Source organism: Protopterus annectens, chromosome 13.part0, assembly GCF_019279795.1.
Source record: "Protopterus annectens isolate FY-2018-M chromosome 13.part0, PAN1.0, whole genome shotgun sequence".
Taxonomy (NCBI): Eukaryota; Metazoa; Chordata; order Ceratodontiformes; family Protopteridae; genus Protopterus; species Protopterus annectens.
This window is the reverse complement of record NC_056747.1, coordinates 146,985,354-147,010,184: the sequence shown is the minus strand read 5'-3', so window position 1 is coordinate 147,010,184 and position 24,831 is coordinate 146,985,354. Positions and strand designations below refer to the sequence as shown.

Here is a 24,831-nt window from a genome sequence, read left to right as displayed (position 1 = left end):
GCCTCGGCCCAAACCACAGTGACCACTGATGCTTCCCAACTCGGGTGGGGGGAGGCATTGTTCAGGCATGATAGTCCAAGGCCTGTGGTCCTCCACAGAGACCAGCTTGCACATCAGTGTCCTAGAGATGAGGGCGGTTCTTCTAGCATTGCGGGCCCTTCATGCCTTTCTTCCTCTGGGGACGATTGCCATTCAATCAGACATGTCAGTAGTCTGTTATATCAACAAAGAGGGAGGGACCAGATCTTATCCTCTTTGTCATGAGGCTATGAGAGTGTGGGAATGGGCGATCTCCACCGGTCGCTTTCTCACCACGGACGGACCAGCATTCTAGCAGACAGGCTAAGTCAGACCATTCTGATGCCTTACGAGTGGTCTCTGAATCTATCAGTAGTGGAACAGATCTTCAGCGAGTGGGGTCGACCTTGTTGCAATCTCTTCGCATCTCCTTCCAACGTGAAGTGCAGCAAGTTTGTTGCTGTGAACTCCCCCACTGGGGGGAGTCCCCCAGAGACGCTGTATTTCATGCTTGGCCTCCCGGTCTTCTGTATGCTTACCCTCCAGTTCCTCTCATCCCGAGGTTTCTGCAGAAAGCTTGTCGACTGGGGATCAAGGTGATCCTCATTGCCCCATTCTGGCCTCGCCAGGTTTGTTTCCCCTTTCTTTGGTCTCATCTTCTGGCTCCACATTGGATCCTAGATCCCATTCAGGATCTGATCTCACACCCATCGGGGGTGCCTCATCCGAGTCTTGACAGCCTGAAGCTCACGGCTTTGCTGCTCCAGTTCCCGTAATTGCTAGGATTCCCGGACTTTCCTCCTCAGTTAAGTCTATTTTGGTGGCTGCTCATAAGTCTTCAACCAGAAAGGTTTATCGCAGCAAGTGGAAACGTTTTTCTTTCTGGGCCTCTCAGAGGAGTTTCGACCCTTTGACAGCTCCTATTTCTGCCATTCTTGATTTTCTAGCTGATATTTTCTAGCATGGTGCTAGTTCTTCTACTGTCAAAGTTCAGTTGGCTGCCATTTCTCATTTTCATGTGGGCAAGAATTCTGCATCCTTGGCATCTTCTAGACTGTGTAAAGCCTTTATTAAAGGTACTTTTTTGCTATGCCCCCCCGGTCAAAGATCCTGTCCCCCTGTGGGACCTTAATATGGTTCTCCAAGCTCTGGTCGCCCCACCTTTGCTAGAAGGGTTTGGAATTATAGACTTTGTCCATAAAATTCCCATACATGATTTTCCATAAAGATAGAGTTTCCCTTCAAACTAACCCAGCTTTTCACCCTAAGGTGGCATCACCAGTCAGTATCAGTCAAACTGTAAATTTGCCTGTGTTCTTTCCCAATTTTGCCAACAGGATGGAATATAAACTACACATGTTGAATGTTCACAGACAATTACGATTCTACTTACACAGGACAAAAAATTTTCATAAATCTGATAAGTTTGTTTCATTCTATAGACCTTTTTTGGGTAAACCTATTTCCAAGGTCACTATAGGTAGGTGGATTTCGTCATGCATCCTGCAGGTCTATAAGGACAAAGGCATGTCTCCTCCAGGTCAGGTTAAAGCTCATTCCACTAGGTCCATGGCTACATCTGCAGCTTTCTGGTTCTAGGTTCTAGGGTATCTTTGGATGACATTTGCTCTGCAGCTTCTTGGTCCTCATTTCATACGTTTATTTCCCATTACAAATTGGATTTGACATGTAGAAGGAGAGTATCCTTTGGCTCCGTGGTGCTCTGGAATATCCTTCCATGAGGGCCTCCCAGGAGTTTAGTAGCTGGGGACTCTGTCCCACAGGCTGAAGACCAAATGAAGTAAACTACTTCAGATAAAGAAGTTATTTACTCACCATAACGTTCCATCTGAGTAGTTGTACTTAATTTGTCTTTAACCGTCCCCCCTCCTTCCTCTGGACCTTTGGCACATGTTCAGCCTACGGGCTGCAGTATAGGTCACAAGTATGTTATCAGGTCGGGTTATAAGTATAGTTTCAGCAAACTCAATCTGGGGATGGAAGGCAGTAGAGGCGTATTATGGGTAAGGGGAGGAGTCTGGAGCTCGGAGCTGATGCTAGTAATCTTTGCCGGCTTGGATCCGATATGGATCCATATTCCTACGGGATGAAGACAAATGAAGTACAACTACTCAGATGGAACGTTATGGTGAGTACATAACTTCGTTTTTCGTCTGAAAGTGCATCTTTGTGAACTCATACAAGCTGAAAGGAGTCACAAAGGCTTGACCCTTCTCTAGCATTGGGAGTCGAGGGCACCTGCTAGTCCCACCCAGCTGCTCTAGGGCTTCATCTGTCTTAGGCATGGCGTAAGCATCTGACTGTGTGACTATTTAGTTTTCTGTAGTCCACACACAACCTGGTGCTGCCATCCTTTGGTACCAGCACCACTGGGGAGACCCAGGGACTGCTGGGCTCTTAAGATTACCCCCAGTTACAACATTTTCTGTATCTCTTCCCTCACAGTCCATGTGATTCTCTCTCAGGCACCCTATAAGGGGCCTGCTTACTACTTAATAGGCTTTTGGGGTCCTGTAGCCACATGGTGCTACACCAGGTGGGAATACCCTGGTTTCCCAGTAAAGATCCCCCCCAAACTCCCGTAATAGTGCTAGAATTTCTCAAACCTGGGTAGGAGATCGCTGTTGGGACATTGCTGCTCCTTCCAGTGGGGCGTTAGTCTGAGCCCCACTGAGATCATCAGGCACCAGATCCTCCTCAGAATTTTCCTACCATCCACTGCGAATGCTCAGCACAAGGGCCTCTCTTTCATAGTAAGTTTCATCATGTTAACATGGTGCAGTTTGTGCCGCTGCCCCTTGCCTAGCAGTTCTACCTTGTAGTTAACATCACTGACCTTCTTTACCACTTTGAAGGGTCCTTGCCAAGCTACCTGCAGCTTATTATGTCTGACAGGAATGAGAACCATCACCTGCTGCCCCACAGCATACTCTCTGGCTCGAGCATTCCTGTCATACAACACCTTTTTCTGCTGTTGGGCTCCTGCCAGGTTCTCCTGGGCCAAGCCCATGAGTTTCATGAGCCTTGTCCTGAGATTTATGACATATGCCACAACAGACTCCTCCTGGGATTGACACTCATCCCAAATCAGTTCTACGGGTCCTCACACCCTACGCCCATACAGCAGCTGAAAAGGTTAGAAACTTGTGGATTATTGGGGCATCTCTCTATAAGCAAACAGATGGGGCAAATATTTGTCCAACTCCCTCTTAAATTTGTCTGCAAATGCCCGTAGCGTGGTCTTTAGTGTAGAGTTTAACCTCTCCATAAGACCATTAGTCTGGGAGTGGTAGGGGTGGTCTTTAGGTGCTTCAACCCACAGTGCTTCCACAGACAAGCCAGCAGGTGTAACATGAAATTGGCACCTCTGAAATTCAGTATTTCTTTTGGGAAACCTACCCTGCCAAAAATCTCTAGCAAAGCATTTGTCACCTTTTCTGCTCAATGGAGGACAGGGCCACCACTTCAGGGTACCTGGTAGCATAATCTACTACCACTAGGGTATACTTCTTCCCTGTGAAACTTGGGGTACTCAGAGACCCCACAATATCCATAGCTACCCTCTGAAACGGCTCCTCAATCACCTTGTCTACTGCCTTGCCTACTTTTTGGCACTGCTCACAGGTTCCGCAGTACCCTGTTACATCCTTTGCAGTCCAAGTAAAAAATGTGTAGTGGAATCCGGACTAAATCCAAAGAAAGTAATATGATAAAGACGTCCAACAGGTGGAGTAATAAACTTTTATTAAAACAAAAAATGGTAAGCGCTTTCACAGTCACCCACTTCTTCAGAACACAATACAAAACAAATAATAAAAGACTTGAATACAACATTAGAACCAATCACTGATAAAAAAATATACAATTAGTGCAATGAGCCTTTCTACTTTAGTGTTGGTTTTAAAGAAGCAGCACTGTTAAGGCCAGGAGGGATATTAGCTCTAAAGTCAATTATCCATCTTAGTTCTGCATATTCAGTATCATTAGTCATATATCCCTCCCTTCCCATTAACAATTTGTAGAACCAAAAACTTAAAACAATGTAAATCACCCAACTCTTGAACATGCTTAGCTAGTGCATTGGTTAGTTTTACATTTCGAATATCATTTAAATGTTCCATCACCCTCTCTTTTAGAGTTCTATTGCAGTTTCCAATATAAAACCAGTCACAGGAACAACATCTTGCCAAGTAAACAATATTTTTGTTTAAAGGGTCGGCATAAAAAGAAAATTTAAGGGGGCGTAGTGTCCTAGGATGCTTCATGATACTTAAAGACCATATATATTTACAGATTTTACAGGACCTGCATGCAAATGTGCCCTTGCATTCTGAAGCCAAAAGGGGCATCTGTATTTGTTTGTAGCATCGTCTTTGTTTCAAAGACTTATTTGCAAAGCAGGGCTGGGTACCCACTACCTTGCATACCTCTGAATCAGTCTGCAAGATGGGCCAATTCTTTTTTATAATGTCACATATCCTACTGACAACACTTGAATATGTCAGAGTGACCCTGCTGGTATTCCCCACTAAATCACCCTGGCTAATAACTTCTGGTTGTTCATGTCTTACTGAAAAGTAGGGTTGACCCATTAATACACTCATTACTTTTAGTGTGTGCAATAGCCCTCTCCATATCCCCTATTCGATAGCCTCTATTCTCCAGGTCCACTCGAAGCATATCAAGTGCTTTCTCTAAATCTCCTACCTCTGTATGCAGTCTCATACATCTCAGCACCTGATTCTTGATTATATTTTTCTGTATATGTCTCTGGTGCATACTAGTATTGTGTAGTAGATTGTTCTTTCTACAAGACTTTCTAAATACACTAGAGGATAAACAACCAAGTTCATTCTTTCTAATGGTTGTATCTAAATAATCTATCCTGTTGTATGAATAATGCATACTAAATGTAAGAAAATATGTTGTGCTTTCTAAATATTTAAATTCAAGAAGAAGTTCCCCGGGGCCATGCCACACAAATGTCATCCACAAAATGTTTATAAAATTTAACATGGGACTTGTAATACTCATTAACAAACACAGATTGCTTCTCCCTTTGCGAAGACACTATTGATTGATTGGTTTTATTTTTAATATATAAGAGACAGTTGGCATTAATTTATTAGTATCTTATGAAGTCTGAATGTTGAGGATGAAAACGCATGTTTTGAGAGGTTTTTTTTGTTAAATAAATCGAGTGGGATAAAAGTTTTTTCGTTCTCCTGCTTAGCTCATTGCACTCGTTTTTGGATTTATTAGTGGACTTGAGTGCCTTCACTTGATTTTTTAGTTAATTAAAATATGTCCCTTTATTCTGTTGTCTGGTCCAATCTATACACCTTAAATCATTTTCATATACATCAATAAAAGCTTCTAAAGCTGGTCGATTTTCAGGTGTAAATAAACTTGGTTTCTTAAAAATATTAAAAGTTTCATTCTTCAAAGGAAACAATATTTAACATAACACTTCTAGCAAACATTCTTAATTCAAAATAGTGTCTACCAATGCACTCTTACTGGCTGGAACAAAGGAAAGACCTTTGTTCAAGACATTACATTGTTCATTTGTCAGTTGAAAAGTAGACAAGTTAAAAAATCAGTTAACCTGCTTGCGACTGCGAGTAGCAGGTCCCTTCCATTTGTCCTCTGTAGCAGAAGTTGACCTTAGCCTTGCGACTCCGTGATCTTCCTATCAGCATCCTGTATTTGGAAAAAAATAAGAGAATTTTGCTCAGGTGAATTTCCATTGGCTAAAAAGAGGTTTGTCGTTTAGCTCTGCTCATTACTGGCTTAAGTCACCAATATTTACAGCCTTACACAGAAGCGTGTACCTTTTATTGCCGAAAGTAAGCATATCAGAGGTTTAATAGCTGAAGCTATGCAGTCATGTTTATAAGTTGAATCCTTGAACATTTGGAGAAAATGAATTAAGAATATATCATTATATATAGATTCTTTCACTCTGAACCCTTAAATATGATAAGTTGATTTCTCTTGGATGAGAGCTAGGCATAATACAATAGGAAAATCTGCCATTGGACGAAAAGGAGGTCTGCTGTTCATTTCGGCTTAATATTGGCGAGAAGAAACGGTAGCTGAGTTTTTCCGACACTAATCTAAAGGCAAGAAGGTTTATTCATCGCTAATAATGTTAAGTAATGAGGGTATTGATCCAGAATTTCAGAAAAGTGTGTGATTCCTTTCTGCCAAAGTAAAGAATACAAATGAGCTTGTGCATTAAGGAGAATGAACGGAAGAGAGTATTTCACATTCAATAACTTTGCGATTTATGTGGCATTAACTTATCAAAGTGAGCTATTAAGTGAACCTGAATGAATCTAACCAAATGCTAATGTCTCCTTAGTAGATTTGCTGCTTTGGAAATGTATTTTTTAATGTTGCATGAGGACACTGATTTCGATCATGAAAGTTATGTTGCTGTCCTCTGATAGGATGATAAAGGGGTGTGTGACATTTGTACTCTAAAAGGTAGAGAATAAACAGGAAGTAATGGAGCTAATACTTTATTGGTCAGTAAAAGGAAATTGCTGTTCTCATTGGAAAGTTCTCAGTATGGAAATTAGCAACCTTGATGTAAATGAATGAGTAGGAAGTAATGGAGAAAATACCGTATTGGTCGACAGAAGTGGCTTGCCGTTTTTTGCTGTTCAGGATTGGTTAGAACAAGAATACATCAAAGACTATTGATTTTAACCATTTTTTTCTGGATTTTAATGGAATCACTTGACCAGGGCTCAGTGGCGGCTGGTGACTTCAAATCACAGGGGGGCTGCAGGAGACGCTGAATGGGTGGGGTCAAAGGGAAGGGGTGTGTTCAACCATAAAGGGGAGGAGCTATGCACAAAACCACAAAAAACTAACTTTAATTAAATACGCTGCCCTGGGTGGCAAACCATCATTATGAAAGTCCAATCAAGACAAAAATAAGTGTAGAAGAATAAAAATATTTCAATGCATTGGCTGCATGACAGCTTACTTAATATCTAGATGGAAACAAAAGGTTGTGAGGCATGAAAAAATAAATTACTTTTTAAATACATTACTGGAATGCCAGTCAAAATCAAGTATAAGAAAAACCAGAAGCACTCAACTCAAACCACTTCTCCTTGCATTGCAGTTCTAATTATAATATATTCAGCTTTATTAAAGTACCAAGTAACATGCTGAAAGTAGAAATCTATGTGATTCCCCCACTTGTAAAAATGTTTCTTATCCAAAAAAGACCTGCTGCCTGACAACTTGTTTCATGGGGAAAACATGATAAAAGTAAAAAATGAAAAGCAAACAAGAAGCAAGCTGAAGATACATTGCTTAAAGGATTACTGTACAGGTTATGGACCACACATGATTGGCATTCTGTTTAGTTTACGGGTAAAGTCTGTAGAGATGACTGGAAGTCTCCAACAAGTGTAATGAGCTTTTTAAAATAATGGAATCCTGTCCTTTAATACCCAAGGCTTATACATTATCTAGTCAAGTATTCTCTGCATGGCAACAGAAAGGCTTTCAGTGTTGGCAATTCTTTAACAGTATGCTTATTAAAGCTTACTTGCATCTTACGATGTCAGACAAGCTTACCTTATGGTCATTAAAGTATTGCTACTTAAACACAGAGCAACAGGCACTTTGAGTAATAAGCATAAATCTGAGTAATAAGCATAAATCAACAGTACAAAAATATGACAGAAACCAAACCATTCTGCAAAATCAAGGACAGATGAAAAGCCACTGTAGTACTTATGCAGTGTGTCCTCCCCATCCAAGGTAGATACAACTACTCCTTGCCTTGCTTGGACACATCCAGAGTCACTACATGGGGGAGTGGGGTGCAACAAGCATGTCACAGTTAGAAATCTCTCTGGCTGACTGTGATGGCCCTGACACATTTGTCATACCTCTCAACCTCAAGAGCAAGAAATCTGGACAAAGCCATACACAGAAGTGGGACAAAGGCCCAACAATAAGGACAATTTTTAAATATTGCTCTAATAAACTTAGAAAGATAATAGAATAGGTCTTGCATTAGTATGAATTTTCTGAAGGGTATAAAATCTGAAACTCAAATGTCTGTCATTTTCTAACTTCAGTCTTTAGTGATTTGTCACTAATTTGCCAAAAACCCAATTTTATGAAAAATGGACCAAAAATGTGATGCAAAAATATAAAATAGACACACAATACAGCTGCTACCTGTCAAAGAAGGGACACTTTAATGTTAGTACTGCTACCTTGAGCAGCTGACAAAATAAAAGAATCTACATGCATTTCAAGTAATCTATAACTTTGATTATTACAGTTATTTCTTAATTGTAAACCCTCCATGTTTTCTTCCAAAATTGCTATTTTGCGGAGGGATTATTAAGGGGAAGAGCAACATTTTGAGCCAAAAATTGGAGACAGTTAGAAGGTTGGCTATGCCTAATTCTATAAAGCAATTTATTTGCATGTACCTCTCAACCTGTTAATGCAGTAAATCTGAACAAGGCCAAATATATTGGGGGCACATATAAACAGTACTAAAATTGCTCTTGTATAAATTGAGACAGTTGATAGAACAGCTCTTACTTTAACATGCATTTTTCTGAAGGCTATGAAGTCTGAAACTTATTATTTAGTGACTTCTGGCAAATCGTTTAGGATTTAAAACTACAAATTTTATGAACAAACCAAAAATAAGAAGCAAAAATCTATTCATTCTTTGAAAATCTGGACAGTTGGGAGGTATAGTTCAGCTGGGCCTGTCTGAGTTTGCTGCCCCCCCCCCCCTGACAAAATAATGGTTGAATGGAGCCTCTGCAGCCATTCCAATGAACCATTACTTGGCTATTTCACTCCATTTAACATAAACACTAATGTGTGCATACTGCTTTACTTCTATGATGAGTTGGACTTCATTTGAAAGTTTTTTTTTTGTATTTTACAGCACAAACACTAAGTCATCTGTTAAACAAAGCAATGCAGTCTCACAATGAAAACTTAGCATTAAAACTTCTCTGCCCTTGAAGCTCACATTCATTGAAACAGCATTGAAACCCACATTCAAAGAAAATACATTTTGCCAGTGGCAGATAAAGATTAATTTTGGGCTGTTTTCGAATCATAGGCCCCTTGCATATGAAACATACATGTGCTCTTTGATACACCTTCGTCATTGTACTAAAATTATATTCCTTGTACAATACAGTACACTTGTTAGAGGGTGTTTTAAATTTGTTTTGAACATTTTTCCAGTAAGCAATGAAACAAACCATATGCACCCATAATGGCAAAACTGCCCAGTTGAGAACATTTATCATAAAAAAGTCTACTCAGACTTCCACAGTCCACCATTATTAGTAAATATGCACAATTTCACAGTCCACCATTATTAGTAAATATGCACAATTCTACAGTCCACAATTATCAGTAAATATGCACAATTCTACAGTGCACCTTTATCAGTAAATATGCACAATTCTACAGTCCATTATCAGTAAATATGCACAATCTCTGAAGTAAGTCATCTAAATAATTCCACATTAAAGAAATCTGTAACTAATGAAGCGGTTGCTGCTAGCAATCACCTTTATATTTCATGGTTTCATTGAAAAATAAAGTGTCTGTTGCCCCTCAGGAATAAATTGCCTATATATAACATTAAAAAAATGATAAGCTAGTAATAATATTGCAAGAGGAAATGGATGGCAAACTGATAACGAACTCATAGTTAGTATCTTCACCAAGGAGAACATTCTCAGTATGGCATCATCCACCCCTTGTGGGAGTAGAACCCACAGCCTTCTGCATCAAAAGCAAGTACACAACCTGTTGTGCTATAGTATTAACTAGGCAAAGCACTAAACTTCTATTCCTGCAGCTCTCAGCTCCTTGTAAAATCTACTCAATACTCAACTGCATCTCAACTCAAGAAAACTGGAAAAAGCCAAAATGTATTTAAGCCCAAAACCAGGGGCACATTAAACATTGCTTGTATAATCTTGGAAAGTTGCTAGAATAAAATGTTGTGTTGCCACCATATATTTTACTGCCAAGGTCCCTGAGCAAAAACAGTCAGAGTAACATACCACTCATCAGCTGCTTTGTAAAAGAGAGGAAGACTGAAATTTAAATGGCTATCATTTAGTGAATTCAGTTCTCACCATAGCTGTCAACCTCTTAGTACAAAACACCTGGACAAACCCAGTAATGAGGGAATACAGCCCTCAAACATATTCAGTGAATTCAGTTCTTGCCGTAGCTGTCAACCTTAGCACAAAAACCTGGACGAAGTCAATAATGGGGGAATACAGTCCCAAAAATAGGGACAAATTTAAAATATTCATCTTATAAACTTAGAAAATTGCTAGAAAAAAAGGTTGAGCTACTATGTATTCTGAAGAACATGAAGTTTGAAATTCAAATGCCGGTCAATTTTACTGCGGACAGAACAAAAACAATTTTCAGCAGAGACGCAGGGATTAATACTGCAGACACGTCTTTGTAAAATGGCAGGGCACCAGAGCAAATCCACACAAACACAGGGAGGAGATGCAGACTCCACACAGAAGCCACCCCAACCAAGAATCAAACCAGAAAACCTATAGCTGTGAGGCAACAATACCACCACTGCACCATCAAATCTGCAAGGAATTAAACATTCAGAAACCTGAAGTCTGAAATTCAAATGCCTGTCAATTTTACTGCGGACAGAACAAAACCAATTTTCAGCAGAGACGCAGGGATTAATACTGCAGACACATCTTTGTAAAATGGCAGGGCACCAGAGCAAATCCACACAAACACAGGGAGGAGATGCAGACTCCACACAGAAGCCACCCCAACCAAGAATCAAACCAGAAAACCTATAGCTGTGAGGCAACAATACTACCACTGCACCATCAAATCTGCAAGGAATTAAACATTCAGAAACCTGAAGTCTGAAATTCAAATGCCTGTCAATTTTACTGCGGACAGAACAAAACCAATTTTCAGCAAAGACGCAGGGATTAATACTGCAGACACGTCTTTGTAAAATGGCAGGGCACCAGAGCAAATCCACACAAACACAGGGAGGAGATGCAGACTCCACACAGAAGCCACCCCAACCAAGAATCAAACCAGAAAACCTATAGCTGTGAGGCAACAATACTACCACTGCACCATCAAATCTGCAAGGAATTAAACATTCAGAAACCTTAAGTCTGAAATTCAAATGCCTGTCAATTTTATTTAACATTTGTTAATCAGGACAGTCTGACTTGGAACAAAAAAACAATTTTCAGCAGAGGCCCAGGAAGAAATAATGCAGACATGTCTTTGTAACATGGGAGGACACAAAAGCAAACCCACACAAACACAGGGAGAAGATACGAACCCCACAAAGAAGGAACCCCAGCCAAGAATCAAACCTGAGAACCTGCAGCTGTGAGGCAACAGTGCTACTACTACACCATCAAATATCAAGCATTGCAACATTTACAAACCACAGATATTATGAGGAACAGATCAGATGAAATATGAGGCAAAAATCTGCAATTTTTTTACAAATGGTGGTGGGTAGGGAACTCAAGTCTTTAACACCTGCATACAGGGTACAGGGTTCAAGCCTGAGGTATTCCCTACCACACCATCATGAGCACCTGGGGCATTTTCTCACACAGACACACAGACACACACACACACACACACACACACACACACCCCAGTTAAAAGCACTAAACTCTATCCAGCTAACACACAGTATAAAGTAAAACGCACCATACACTTACCTGTCTGTTCTCCATACCATATCCTGCCCGCGCAATACTCACAAAGACCCGCGAGATCCCAAGCAAAGCTCCTTCCTGACGAGATCCCAAGTAAAAGCTCCCTCCCGACGACGAGACTGTTCTGACTGCTGCTGTTGCAGTCCGGACCAGACATATAATCCCAGCGAGTCTGTGCACTTGACGTCTCCTTGTGTCCCTCTATGGGGACTGCTGGACTGCCTTGAGCATGCGCATAGACCGACAGTAGTCGGGACTACTGCGCATGTATTTAAAAATAATTTTGTTTTCTTTTCTAATTTTTATTTTGAGGGGGCTGCAGTCCGGCAGCCCGATGCCACGAGCCGCCCCTGCCAGGGCTGAACTTAGTGATTGGCTGATGGTTCTTTTAAGTAAAGATAATCAGGACTTAATAATCAGGATCTGAAGAAGGCATTACGCCGAAAGCACTTGTCCAGTTTTAGAGTCGTCCTTTGGATTGTTCATTAAAGATTTTATTTTATTGTATCGTTCTTCTGTGGTGGTACGCTCCTTGTTGTTTTACTAGCCCTTTATAAGTGGTGACCTGACACCCACTCTCCCACCTATGAAAATAAGTGCTTAACTCAGCAGTATAATCACATACTTTCATCTGCCTTGTGCCTGTGATCATGAAACTTTTTTCTATAAGCTTCAGGTGTTAACTTAAAACACTCTGATAAGCATTTCTTTACTTGGTTATAGTGTAGACAATCAGTACCAGACAATTTAGAAACAGTAGTTACAGCTTTACCATGGAGTCAGGTGGTCAGGAACTGTACCCAGAGCCCTTGGTCAACATTATACTGTTTACACACCCTTTCAAACATATGAATAAAACTATCAAAACTGGCACTGTCTGTAAATTGTGGAAGAAATTTACTGACCTTTATTGCTTCTAGGGTTTGATTACTCCCTTCCCCATTACCTCCATGATCTTGGTGAAGAGCCAGCAGTTCCTTTTCATGTTGTCTCTGCTTCTCATTTTCTTCGACTTCCAAATGGCACAGTCTCTATGCTGATTCTGCTTCTACCTCCAAATGCCACATTCTCTCTGCTGATCCTATTTGCAAACCTTTGGCTTCCATTTCAAGTCTCTCTGACTTTAGACAGAATTTTAAAGTCCTTTGAGGAAAAAGTTGAACTGTCCGTTTTCTGAAAGCTGTACATCCCCAAGGCCAGTCTGGCTGTCTTCCTCTTTGCTGGTCTGTGATGCAACTGTGACTAAGCCTGCAATCATTTCCACTTTAGTCAGGTTGGCATGTACCAGTTCTTTGGCTTGGCACATCTCAGCCAATTGGCTCCTTGTCAGCTTGCCATAATCCTCTTCTGACATCCTCTTCTGACATCCTTGCCTGCTCTCCTTAACGAACTAAGCTAACAAAAAACATAAATAAAAGTACTGTGATATGAAACTCTGAATGTCTACTGTATGGCTGCTTGAGAGTACAAACACCTTCTTTAGTGACCACTGTTTACAGGCTACAGGAGTTCAATATCCACACCACCGAATCCCAGTATGATGTGGTAGTCCCACCACTGCCAACCAAATTAATATGTGATGACCCACCACTGGACCAGTAATCAAGTAGCCTCAATCCTCACCTCTGGTAACAGTGGGGGACGTTCACTAAGAGGATGACAGGTACCCACACAGTATTCCGAGATGCAGCTCTCTGTGTCAAGTGCAATTTCCTTTGAGAGCACAGAGACCCAGTCAGTCTGGGGCTGGTTTCTCCCTCTTTCATTAGATCCCAAAAAAACACTCCCCACTGGCGCAGCTATAGAGCTGAGATCTCAGCTGTGTCCAAACCAATTTCTCCAGCACCCTCTCTGTCCAGCCAGTGCTTTGTGTCCTGCTCAAGTAGCTGACACACACACACACACACACACACACACACACACACACACACACACACACACACACACACATGGGAAAGGCTGACACAGGTTTACTAGCCAAGTCCCCTTCTGCCCAGACTGGTAATTTTGACTGCCACCAGACACTCCTGCCAGCTACCTTAAGGCTCTTCCAAGGGTACCCAATAGACTGAGTGAAATTAATATTAATGCAAATGGTAGTTTGACCAAGAGCGAGGCTATTAATAGTGGCCCACACATTGTCACCAAATAAATATGCAAGTACTCTCAGAACTTAAATATCTCTACAAAGATCAACCATAATGAAAGGTTTAAATATATTTAATAATAAATAATAAAAGAACAAGGCAATACTAAATATTAGTTCACAGTGGCATCAAAACCACTGGAAATGTGTAAAATAACATTGCAGTACAGGCTCACACAAATAAAGAAAAATGATAGCTAAACTAAGCTTCACTATATTCCTGACTGAATCTAAGAGTTAATATGACCTAATAACTGATGGGCAGATGATGTGGTGAATGTTTCTTCTTGTTGTAAGGCCCAAGGCACAGTAAACAAAACATGCTGGAGGGATAGGTTCCTGACCCAGAGACTCCCCAGACTCTGGAATTGATTGCCCATACATGTCAAGCAGAGCACCTCTTTGGCCCTCTTCAAAAGGAACCTTGATTGGATGGGAGAAATGAAATTCACCCCGGGGATCACGTCAATCACCCTGTTAGACAGGGGTCCAGGGAAGTAAGTAGTGTGGGAAGAAATAGCCAGGGAATTGTTATGGCTAGGCTTGTATAGGCCCTAGGGGCTGATAGCCTAGTACCAACCTATGAACCTAAATACAGAATGCGCAGTCTCTGTAAGAGACTTCTCAGAATAATATCTAAAATATTACTGCTTGGATAGTTTGCAGAATGGCATAATTTCTGGTCATTTGACTTCTACTTTTCATGCAACCCCCCCCCCCCCATTCCTGGCAGCTGGCAGTATTTAGCACCTACCCGTAAAAATACATACAAGGGGTTTTGTTCAGATCTTTAGCAGGTGCTGGAAGTCATAAAACAATTGCATACCTCCATGCTTCCAGAGTGTAATTAGTTCACCCCAAAGACAATGCAGAAAGCTTCCTAGTTCAGACTTTGCATCTCTGGCTGCATTGAAACCTGTGAGGTAGCATCTTTGTGGCCTAGCCTATAAAGTGATTTAATTTCAGATATTTTTCTGAAGTTTGCTGGACTGAGATTAATCCTCCAGTTTCATCTGTTAAAAGATGTACATTCAAACAATTACAATAGTGCATGTACATTTCTGTTCTCTCCATTAAGGTGTACACTGTGCATACATTTGAAACACAAGCATTTTCCAAATTCCTTTTCAACACAAATGTCTGTAAAATTCTGTGTGAAATACACATGACATACACACATGACATACAGTTTTAATACATTTGTAACACCAGCATATTGTAGGTCATACAGTTCTAATGCATTTGTAACACAAGCATCTTGTGTAAATAATTTTTTTAAAAACATTTTTATTCTGTTTTCACTGTAAACATACGCAAATGTACATATAACAAATACAGTAAAACTACTTGTAATAGTTACATTCATCCATAATAAACAATTATTGTATCCATGAGAAGTTATCAGTATTTGTTCAGTTTGTATAAATCAGTTTTATATTCACAAATGACATATGATTATTTACAAAATTCCAGCTAGCTGGGCTTGGCAGTACCTCCTTTCATCATAACACTGTTTTGTAATCTTGGAGTTACCCCCCACCCCCATGGCCGCTACTATTCTATAGCATCTTGAATTTGTGTAAAATGTTGTTTGGGATATTTATTTTATTTTAAGGGTTTAATATGTTCAGTGAAACCCTTTTTTATATATGTTACTGGAACAGTTAAAGATCCATTTCAACCATCTACAAGCTGTGTTGTTTTTATGCCGTTTTATTAGTCAGTAAATGTTTATCCATGGTGGCCTAGCTCTGCTTGTTTTCTAAAAGCTTTTGAGATAGGTAGTATCATTTTGTATATGCAGTTTGAAAATAACCCATAAGTATAGTCTGACCTAGAGAAATGAAAAAAAAGAAACAGATGGCATGAGAAAAACATCAGCTGTAGCTGGTTTGACTACTATTAAATGAAGATGGATTCCCTACAGGTACTGCAAGAAAAACTGTAGCCACCACCTTCTCACTGCCAACTCTCTTATACACTGCTCTTATCCTAGCAAACTTAATATGCAAAGAAAGAAACCTGCCTCCTGCTACAATAAAGAAAGCTAAATTTGTCACAAATCTCCCTCGTAGGACCCACCGTTGTCATAGCTTAAAGCAATTAATCTGGCTTGAACTGCACAACTACTTAACATATTCTCAACCAACTACAACACACAAACTCATTCACCATCCAGAAAAATGCCCTGCAGTACAAAACTTGTTACTGCCCTTCTGTCCAGGAAGGGACCTCTGTTTTAGTAACAAATTATTGCTACCCACAAATAAGTCAAGTAATGTTGCAAGAGACTACTCCCAATACGTTGCTAAACTCTTGAGCAGTATTCCCACACAAATAAAACTGTCCAACAAGCTCGGTAGTTTTAAACCACTGCTTAATCAACATCTTAACCAGTCCTGGTTCTGCACATGTATATCACCAGGTTGAGACTTTGTGCTCACTCTTCTTAAACAGAATACTCTCAACCTCTCACTGAAATGACAAAACAATTTTTATACATAACTGCTGCCTGTACAATCCATTAAGTTGCATGTGGGCTTTCTCTTTAGTAACTTCTACCTTTGTAAAATCTTAGTGTGTGTGTAACTGTAACTACTGTTTGTGTATAAATGTAAATACAAATGTAACTACTTTGTGTTTAAATGGAACTAAGTATAATGCAATGTAAACAAATGGAAATTTTCTCCCCGGGCCACCACTGAAAATGGGTATTATCCAGTCAGACTTTCCCTGTAGACAAAGACAAATAAGATGAATGTTTGTCCTCCTTTGACTTTTTACGACTATTTAGCGGTTGCAGTAGACAAAGAGGCAAGCCTTATAAACATGAGCTCAATGTCTCTGGCAGGAGGCTGTTTCTGTATTTATCTGCACTGCATGAAAACATTTTTGTCACTGCTCCCAGTCACAGACTGCTTGCTTGGATGAACTGTCAAGCCAATTTAAAAGGAGAAAAGTTCCTTTTCTTAAAGAAACTCAAGAGGAATGCCTTGGGATGAATCAGTACAGGGAATTATTCATTTAGCCCAGCACTTTGACAACCCCCTACTTTGGGATTGGTTAAACAGTCTGACCTATTACTTGTACCTGAATCAGAATTTTAAATCCAGATAAATCCCACCTTCGAAAATAATGGCATATAGATAACCATAAAGTTAAAACCCTGAAATAAGGTAACATTTTTGGCAGGAACTAGCAATCTGAAACCAAAGCTTTGCCAGTGTGTGGGTGTGTATATTTGTGTGAAGCAGCATCAGTTTCCAAGGTCTGCTGCATCTGCGCAGAAAATGACAGAGTTTACTCATTCTGTACAGTTTTATACATTTCTCATCTTTTCTGGGGGGGGGGGGGTGAAGGTTGCAGGTTTTGTTTAGCTTCTCACTTTTTACAGCTTTGACGCATTTTATACCGCTCTCGTTTACGTTCTACTCTCATCATTTCTTTTCCTTTCCTAAGCTTGCTTTGCTCGTTTCTAAAATAAACGTACATGTATATTTAAATGCACTGTGCGTCTCATATCTATATATTTGTAATTTGTGGTTTTCTTTTGTGATTTTTTTTTTTTTTAGTAATGGTGTTCTTTACCCCCTCCTAGTTATCTCTCTCGTGACAGAATCTTCTGTTTTAGACCTTTGTGATATTTTTAATTTATACTTGTAAGCTACTGTCAATGTCTCAGCAAAGCATAAATTAAATATGTTGTAAATGTTATGTTTTGTGTTGCATCTCTTGTTTTGATTGTATGCTTGGATCTCATTTCAATTTGTAACTAGTAGTGGTGTTTTTTTTTTTTCTTCTCTCTTCACTAAGTAGGGACTCTGTCTAGCTTACAAGTTCCTGGTTGACAACAACAAAGGAAGAATAAACACATTTAAAAATAAGTATGTACAGGTATTCTAGTTAACTGACCTTTAACTGACTTTTCTTTTTCTTTTTACAGCTAACAGTAAACTGGGTTGTACCATCAACAGATAAGGTGAGGTATGATGAAATCTTTCTGAAAACTGATACAGATATGGACGGCTACGTTAGTGGACATGAAGTAAAAGACATCTTTATGCAGTCAGGTCTTTCACAGACTCTCCTGGCACATATATGGTAAGATATGAAAATACATTTCGCTGAAGAACATCTTTGTATAGGACATTCTCAACGGTCTTGTGCTACATCTTCTCTGTGCAAAGTTTTAGATTAGGTGGGAGTGCTTACATATTCACAGCCAAAATGAGGGATTTAGGAGGAAACTCAAAGACGTATGTGCATGTGTGTTTTTTATTTTTGATGGAACATTGGTGAGAAAGCCTTTGCTGCCAAACCAGGTAGTTTGTATTTTTAGAGACTGAGAGAAACAGATGGAAGGCCCTCATTAGCCTCCCTGATGCTTAACTCAATCCAGTTCTGGTTTGGTAAGGAGATCAAGGGTACTGGTACTGCATCCCCACTGTGTCTGAGGGGTATGCTTTAACTTTATCCCACCATATTGCAGCCTTGGGGGAGTGGCCTATGTGAGGTGAATGAATGTTTCTGTGCATATGCATCCTGCCAACCAAGTGATATATCACTTGCATTGTAGAGTTCGCCATGCTTTTAATGCTGTTAATACACCCCCACCATGGGAGAGGTGAAATGGCATCTGCTGCCTGCTCCCATCCTACCCCTCATCCATTTTGTAGATAACTTTTTGAAAGTTTTGGAGAGGGAGTAGAAGTTAGTTATAGGCGTAAGTCATTGTAATTTTTGGGGGGTTGCCAATCTCTAACAAGGGGAGAATGAGTGTGTCAGTGGCTTAAATCATCGCATCTGAGTGACACCTCCAGATGCATCTGCAGTTAACTCCTTCTGATGCCTGTAGGTGTCAAATATTTGTTCATATTTGCATAAATAATTCCAAAACCATGCTATGTACAAGGTTTTAAAAAAATCATGTTGAAGCTTACATAATGGCAAACTCAACTGCATTAATATTTGACCGCTGTCTAGTGCAGGTAAACAGATACTAATTGTTGATTTTATGATATTAATTTATATAGTTATAATTTTCACATTTTTGTAAGTCTCAAAAACCAAGTAACACAGACAGAACTCCTTAGCCTCATATGAAAGCTGTCCGCTAGATGAATAAAATGCTGCTTGACAGTATGTGTGTAACTTGAGCAGTTGCTGAGATATTGTAAGTTGTTTACAAAATATTAAAATTTTAATAGTTACTGTGTTTACTGTGACTTGTAAAATTTGGTTTAAGTTCTAGAACCTGAAGAATGCTACTGCTATAAAAATAGTTTGTGCTGACGAGTTTTCCATTTATACTGTTTTCATAACCCCTATGGTTCCAGAGATATGAACATTTGTTTGAAATGTAAGGGCATAATTTGATTGTCAAAAGGCTTAGACTCCGCCCACTGGAAGTTACAGTTCAAACTTCCTGAGCTCCATTGGAGTGAATGAGTTAAGGAAATTGCCTGTTGGTTACAAAAGATTGTATATGTAAGTGAGAATTCAGCAGTGGAAATGTGTGCCATCATTAGGGAGGCTCGATAAAGTGTAGCAAATTTGGCTGCAGAAGTTTTATTTAATATTGATAATGACTTCTTGGTCTCTCTAGCTGTGATTTGTGTAAAGTAGAAGTAGGCAGTAGAGTAGAGCTGTTGAGTTATTTTGCTTCATCTTTTAGTTACTAGGTGGAGAGAAAGTTCTGGGAAGTTCATTAAGTCTTGGCTGCATTTACTGGCAACATTTGTCATCTGTTGATACATCTGGTAAAGTGTGTGAGAGATCTGTAATGGATCCTGAAAGCCATTTATCTTTCGCCAGAATTGCTATTGGAAGGAGGAAAGTGATCTTTGTTTTAGTCTAAGAAAGGTGGCCTCAACAGATTTAGTGGCTGTTCTAACATTTCTTTGTTCCCAATAATGTTGATGAAGTTGTAAATTATAAGAGTTTTTTTTTTTTTGCTGCTTCCAAACCTTCCAGGCATTGTCCCTAATGTGCATTAGTGCTTTTTAGTCTGCGTAGACATGCCCCCCCCCCCGGTCTTCTACAAGTTATGGGGAAGGTGGTGTTCTGCATTGTACTAAGCTGATTAGTAAAGGGCTGTTTGGTGAGCTTAGCAGTTGTATGAAGGCTCTTAGTCAATTGCTTGTAGATCAGTGCTCAAGGCATTTTGATTTCTGTTATGGGTCTGCCTGTCACTATTTGAGGAGGTTACTTTAATGTTTTGAAATACCAGTGGGAGGTAACAGGGCAGTTGTAACCTAAATGGCTTGAGAGAACTGTGACCATTATGCATCTTTTCTTAATGTTGACTGAAGTAAGATCATGGTTTAAACTGTTTCCTTTTATAGGTCTGGCTTGGTTGGCCTCATTGCTAACTCATAAAGACAGTGCTCCTAATCCTGTTATCTTTTTAAATAAAATATTATTTCTTGTATTTGTGAAACTATTCAGTTAGACATGGTTTTCTTCATTAGGATCACTGCTGCATATTCTTAGCTGTATTAGTTATATTTTGTTAAGGATATAATGGATTAACAACTTTCAGTGTTTCAGGCCACCTTCCATGCAACCAAACTTCCTGCCGACTAAGAGTGCTCTTATATGAGCTTTTGAGGATCAATAGTCAACTAACACTTAATGTTGCTTTCAGGAAAGTCCCTTTTGCGGGGGAAAATCACTCCACATCTACTTTTTAAGTGTCAAACAATATCTATTTTAAGATGGGAAAAAGTATTTTATTGACTGTCAGATGACTTTCAGTAACTTTTAAGCAGGAGTGTTATTTTTTTACTTTTCTGGGAAAAAGTTGTTGACTTTAAAACTACTTTTTTCTGCTATAACTTGTGTTTTACTTTTGGTGGCTGTGACAAGTGTTTTAAGTACTTTTACTAAGTTTTCTTGAGGGGGGGGTGTAATTTTTTTTTTCTGTTTACCTGTTTTCCAACTACCATTCCCAGGCTTTGCTGGGAATCTGGTATCTTTTGGCTTAACCGTCAAACTACCTACTGTTCAGTTTTACTTCAAGTCACAAAAATTACTTAACAGTCTTTGCCATCATGGTAGGCTGCTGAAGTGTCTCAGACTCATATGGGTGACTGCTGAGGCCATTTCTGGTTCCTCAGACCATTCATGTTTTTCCTTTGCTCTCTCTGGTATAATTTCCTACAGCCACCATGAGACTCATCCTGTGCATCTGTTGGAGTGCCATTTTTGTCAGTCCTGGAAGAAGGGATAAGAAATACCCCTTTGCTTAGTCAGAATGCCATGCTTATCCTTGGGGAGCTTTTTTCCTGGCACAAATGAGTGGTGTTCTTCAGAAATACCTGTCAAAAAGAAAAAACTTAGACTTGGTTCTTCTCCTGTCTTGGTCACTTTGAACAAGAGTAATGTTTTGTACGTAGATCAGGATTAATTTCAGGCTCTTGACCCTTCCTATGAAGAGGTTCAGATTTTTGAACCACAAATAGATTGCTCTTTTTTGTCTCCTCAGGTTTTTGATTCCGATTCTAAGTAGAAATTGGCTTCAGCCACTCACTTTGAAGGATTCTCTTTTTCTGAAACTGTTTCCAGAATGAATCGTTTGTTTTTGTGGGAACATAATGACAGTCAGTTGTCAGAGAAAAAGTATTTTGATTTATTACAATTGGAGTTTCAGAACCTACTCCAATTCCTCCTGTTCGTGCAGGCGTTGGAGGATGTTTTTATCACAGACTGTAACTTGCCTCACAGCCGGCCTGCTTTCTCCCAGAAAGCAGATTGTATAACGTTCTTCAAGCTTGCAAGTTTTAATGCACTCGTCCCATATCAGACCCAGCAGCTATTGCTTTAGTGAATCTAGCTGCTGCTAAACATCAGGTTGATATACTATTCCCTCTCCTCCTGACAAGGTTGGGAAAGCTTTTGAGAGACTTGGGGGGGAGGGGGGGAGTGTATTCTTCAGAAAACCCTTTTAGAATTCTTAACTGTCAAAATCATGTGTTAAAGTTTATGACTTTGCTTGCCTCTTGAGAACATAGGGAATATTATGGCATCTGTTTCCTCCTCTGAGGAAGCAACACTGTTGTAACTCAGTGACAGAAGCCTCCGTAGTTAGGAAAAGGATCTATTAAAGAACGTTTCTTGTGCCAAAGAATGAAGAGTCATGGAGACAAGTTATGGATCTTCCTTTCTGAACCAGTTTGTAATAGTGTCCAAGTTCAAAATGTTGTCTCTTCACAACTTGTTACCTCTTATTCCCCATTTGAATTTTCTTGTGATCTTAGGTTTAAAAGATGCATGTCATCACATTCCTATAGATCCAGATTTCAGGCGATTCTTAGTTTTCTGTGTTGCAGTCACATTATCAGTTCTCTGATTAGCTGTGTGGGTCTATCCACTGTTCCAAGGTTATTCAGAGTCTCGCTCCTGTGATAGGCCTATTGCAGACTGCAAGGTATTCACATTTTTTCTTATTTAGACAACTTGCTTATCATTGCAGAGTCTTTGTCAAAGTGTCAGGAATCCCTCAATTTGGTAAGGGATCTCCTACACAGACTGGTGTTCCAGGTGCACATACAAAAGTCTTTAACTCCTCACAGGTTTGTTTTTCTGGGTTGTCTCCTAGATACAACAGTTCAAAGAGTTTTTCTTTCACAGGAAGATGTACATCTGTTTCTAGATCTATTTCTTAGTTTTTGTTCTCCGATTTGTATCTCAACCAGGTAATCTCTCAGGTTTCTGGGTCTGATGACTTCTGTGATTCTCATGATCCCTCTTGGCAATACTCTGCATGAGAAAAATCCGGTAGTCTTTATAGTCTTAGCATTGACATTCCCAATTCTAGTTTAGGGGCTTGTGAAAAGGGAGACTTTTTGGTGGCGATACCAGTTTTATCATAATCCAGGCTTCCATTCTATCTCCCTCCCATCTCAAGCAAAGTGTGTAACAACAGATGGCCTAGACAGCTTGGGGAGCAGTATCTGGGGGGGGGGGGGGGGGCAGAAATGCACGGTCTTCGAAACATTAGACATTGATGGCATTTATAAATCCTTTTAGTTTTCTCAGTCACGTATGGTCCTGGGACCATCTACAGGTATTTACTGACAACACCACAGTGATGTGGTACATAAACAGGATGAGTTCAGATCTTATGTTTTAAAACTAGCCATTGTAGCATGAGAAGTAGCAGATCTTACCTTTTAAGACTAGCAGTGGTTGCGTGGCAAATAGCTTTTCAGCACAGTGTTGCTCTGCATGGATCTTACATCCCTTTAGAGCAAAAGTGTGTCAGACAACCTGAGCAGGGCCAGGACAGACCCCCATGAATGGAAGTTGAATAAGGAGGCTATCCGGGAATTGATCTAGCTATGGGGAACACCTCAAATTGATTTTTTTTACCTCCACATATAACAGTCATTGGGCAAAATTCTGTTCCAGGATTCCTTGCAAGAAGGCCTGGAAGATGGATACTTTTTCTTTCATTTACCCATAGAGCCAAAGCTACTGCAGCAGTGACTCTATGAACATAGTTCAGTTGTGTAAATAAATTTACTTTAACGGTACATGTTGAGTGATCATTGCTGCAGTAGCCCCCCCCCCTTTATTTTTGTATGTTTTTATTGTCAAAGTGAGGACCTTTATTTTTATTTTTTAGCATTGTTCATGTCAGGGCTTTAGCCCCTTTCTCTGTCTGTCTGTCTCTCTCTCTCTGTTGTCATTAAAGCACCGAAGGGCTTGGCACCCAAAGCTGTCTTTTTATTCAACTCATCTTTGGCTTACTAATGATTTGGATGTGTGGAAGGTGGTCTGAAGCTTTGGAAGGTGGCAGCTGTTATATTCTTAACAGGATATTACCCATATAGCATAGCCTACTGCAACAGTGACTATTAGATCTACTACTGTTATGGTGAGTTTACTTGCACAACTATACCAATTGCTTCCCCTAATTTCATATTTTTTCCTTTTCCCAAGTACCCTGCTTTCTGTGCATTTCTAACGGTGTTGATTGGTAACGGATTGTAAAGTTGAGAATTGTGATTTTCTATAAATGATGCATCATTGCTCATAAAATGTAAAAGAAAACTAAACAACTATAATCCATACAATTCAGTTTATTCCCTCAGCACCTTGGTTCTTAAGCCTTCCAGGGAATCACTTGCATTAAATAACACAATCAATTAAACTATTTATTAAAAAAAAGTAAAGAACATTTTCAAATTACATACTTGATTAAGACCTTTAAAAAACAATCAAACTTCAGTATAAAAACACTTTCCTTATATTGCAACCTTTTTTTAACTAACATTTCCTTCCCAACTTAGTTTTACTTGCTCCAGAACAGCAACCTTTAAATTAAATAAGTCATCCTTATGAAATTCATTATAATGAACTGCCAAGGGACTGTCTCTAACCTCTAACATTGTTACGAATATTTTTAACATGTTCCTTAATGCTAGTAGAAGATCTTGTGTCGGTCTCGCCTATGTAAAATAAATGACACGGGCACTCAGCATAAATAACTGCATTACTATTGTACTCCTAAGTGATACATTGGCAAGCTTCAAATCTGTACCATACCCAGTTAACTCAACTGAATTTGCACCAAACTATACCCGCATGTAAACAGCTACATAGATGCAGCTGTAGTTTGTAGGAACAAGTGCAGGGCAAACCTCAGAAACAAACCCCATTGGTAGAACCATAATATCAATGAGCTTTACAGTAGAAGGAAGAGAGATTTGACCAAAAGTAACAAGAGTAGTTCCCAGAATGACTGAGCCCTCCTCATTGAAGTAACTCAGGAGTTTAAGAAGATCCACCAAAGCCAAGTTTGAGGCTAAAATAGGAGCCCAAGCCCAACACAGTCATAAAGGCCTTTTTTAGCTATGTTTGTAATCTAAGAAG

The 24,831-nt window shown here is 39.7% G+C and overlaps 1 protein-coding gene across 2 annotated transcripts in view; it reads left to right on the top strand.

Moving 5' to 3' along the window:
- Nucleotides 1-24,831, top strand: part of EPS15L1 (epidermal growth factor receptor pathway substrate 15 like 1) — a 3,892,050-nt gene that overhangs the window by 1,379,363 nt on the left and 2,487,856 nt on the right. For both annotated transcript variants that reach the window (XM_044090736.1, XM_044090735.1), the window contains one exon: nt 17,897-18,054. In XM_044090736.1, coding sequence (XP_043946671.1) covers nt 17,897-18,054 — 158 coding nt within the window. The remainder of the gene's footprint in view (nt 1-17,896; nt 18,055-24,831) is intronic.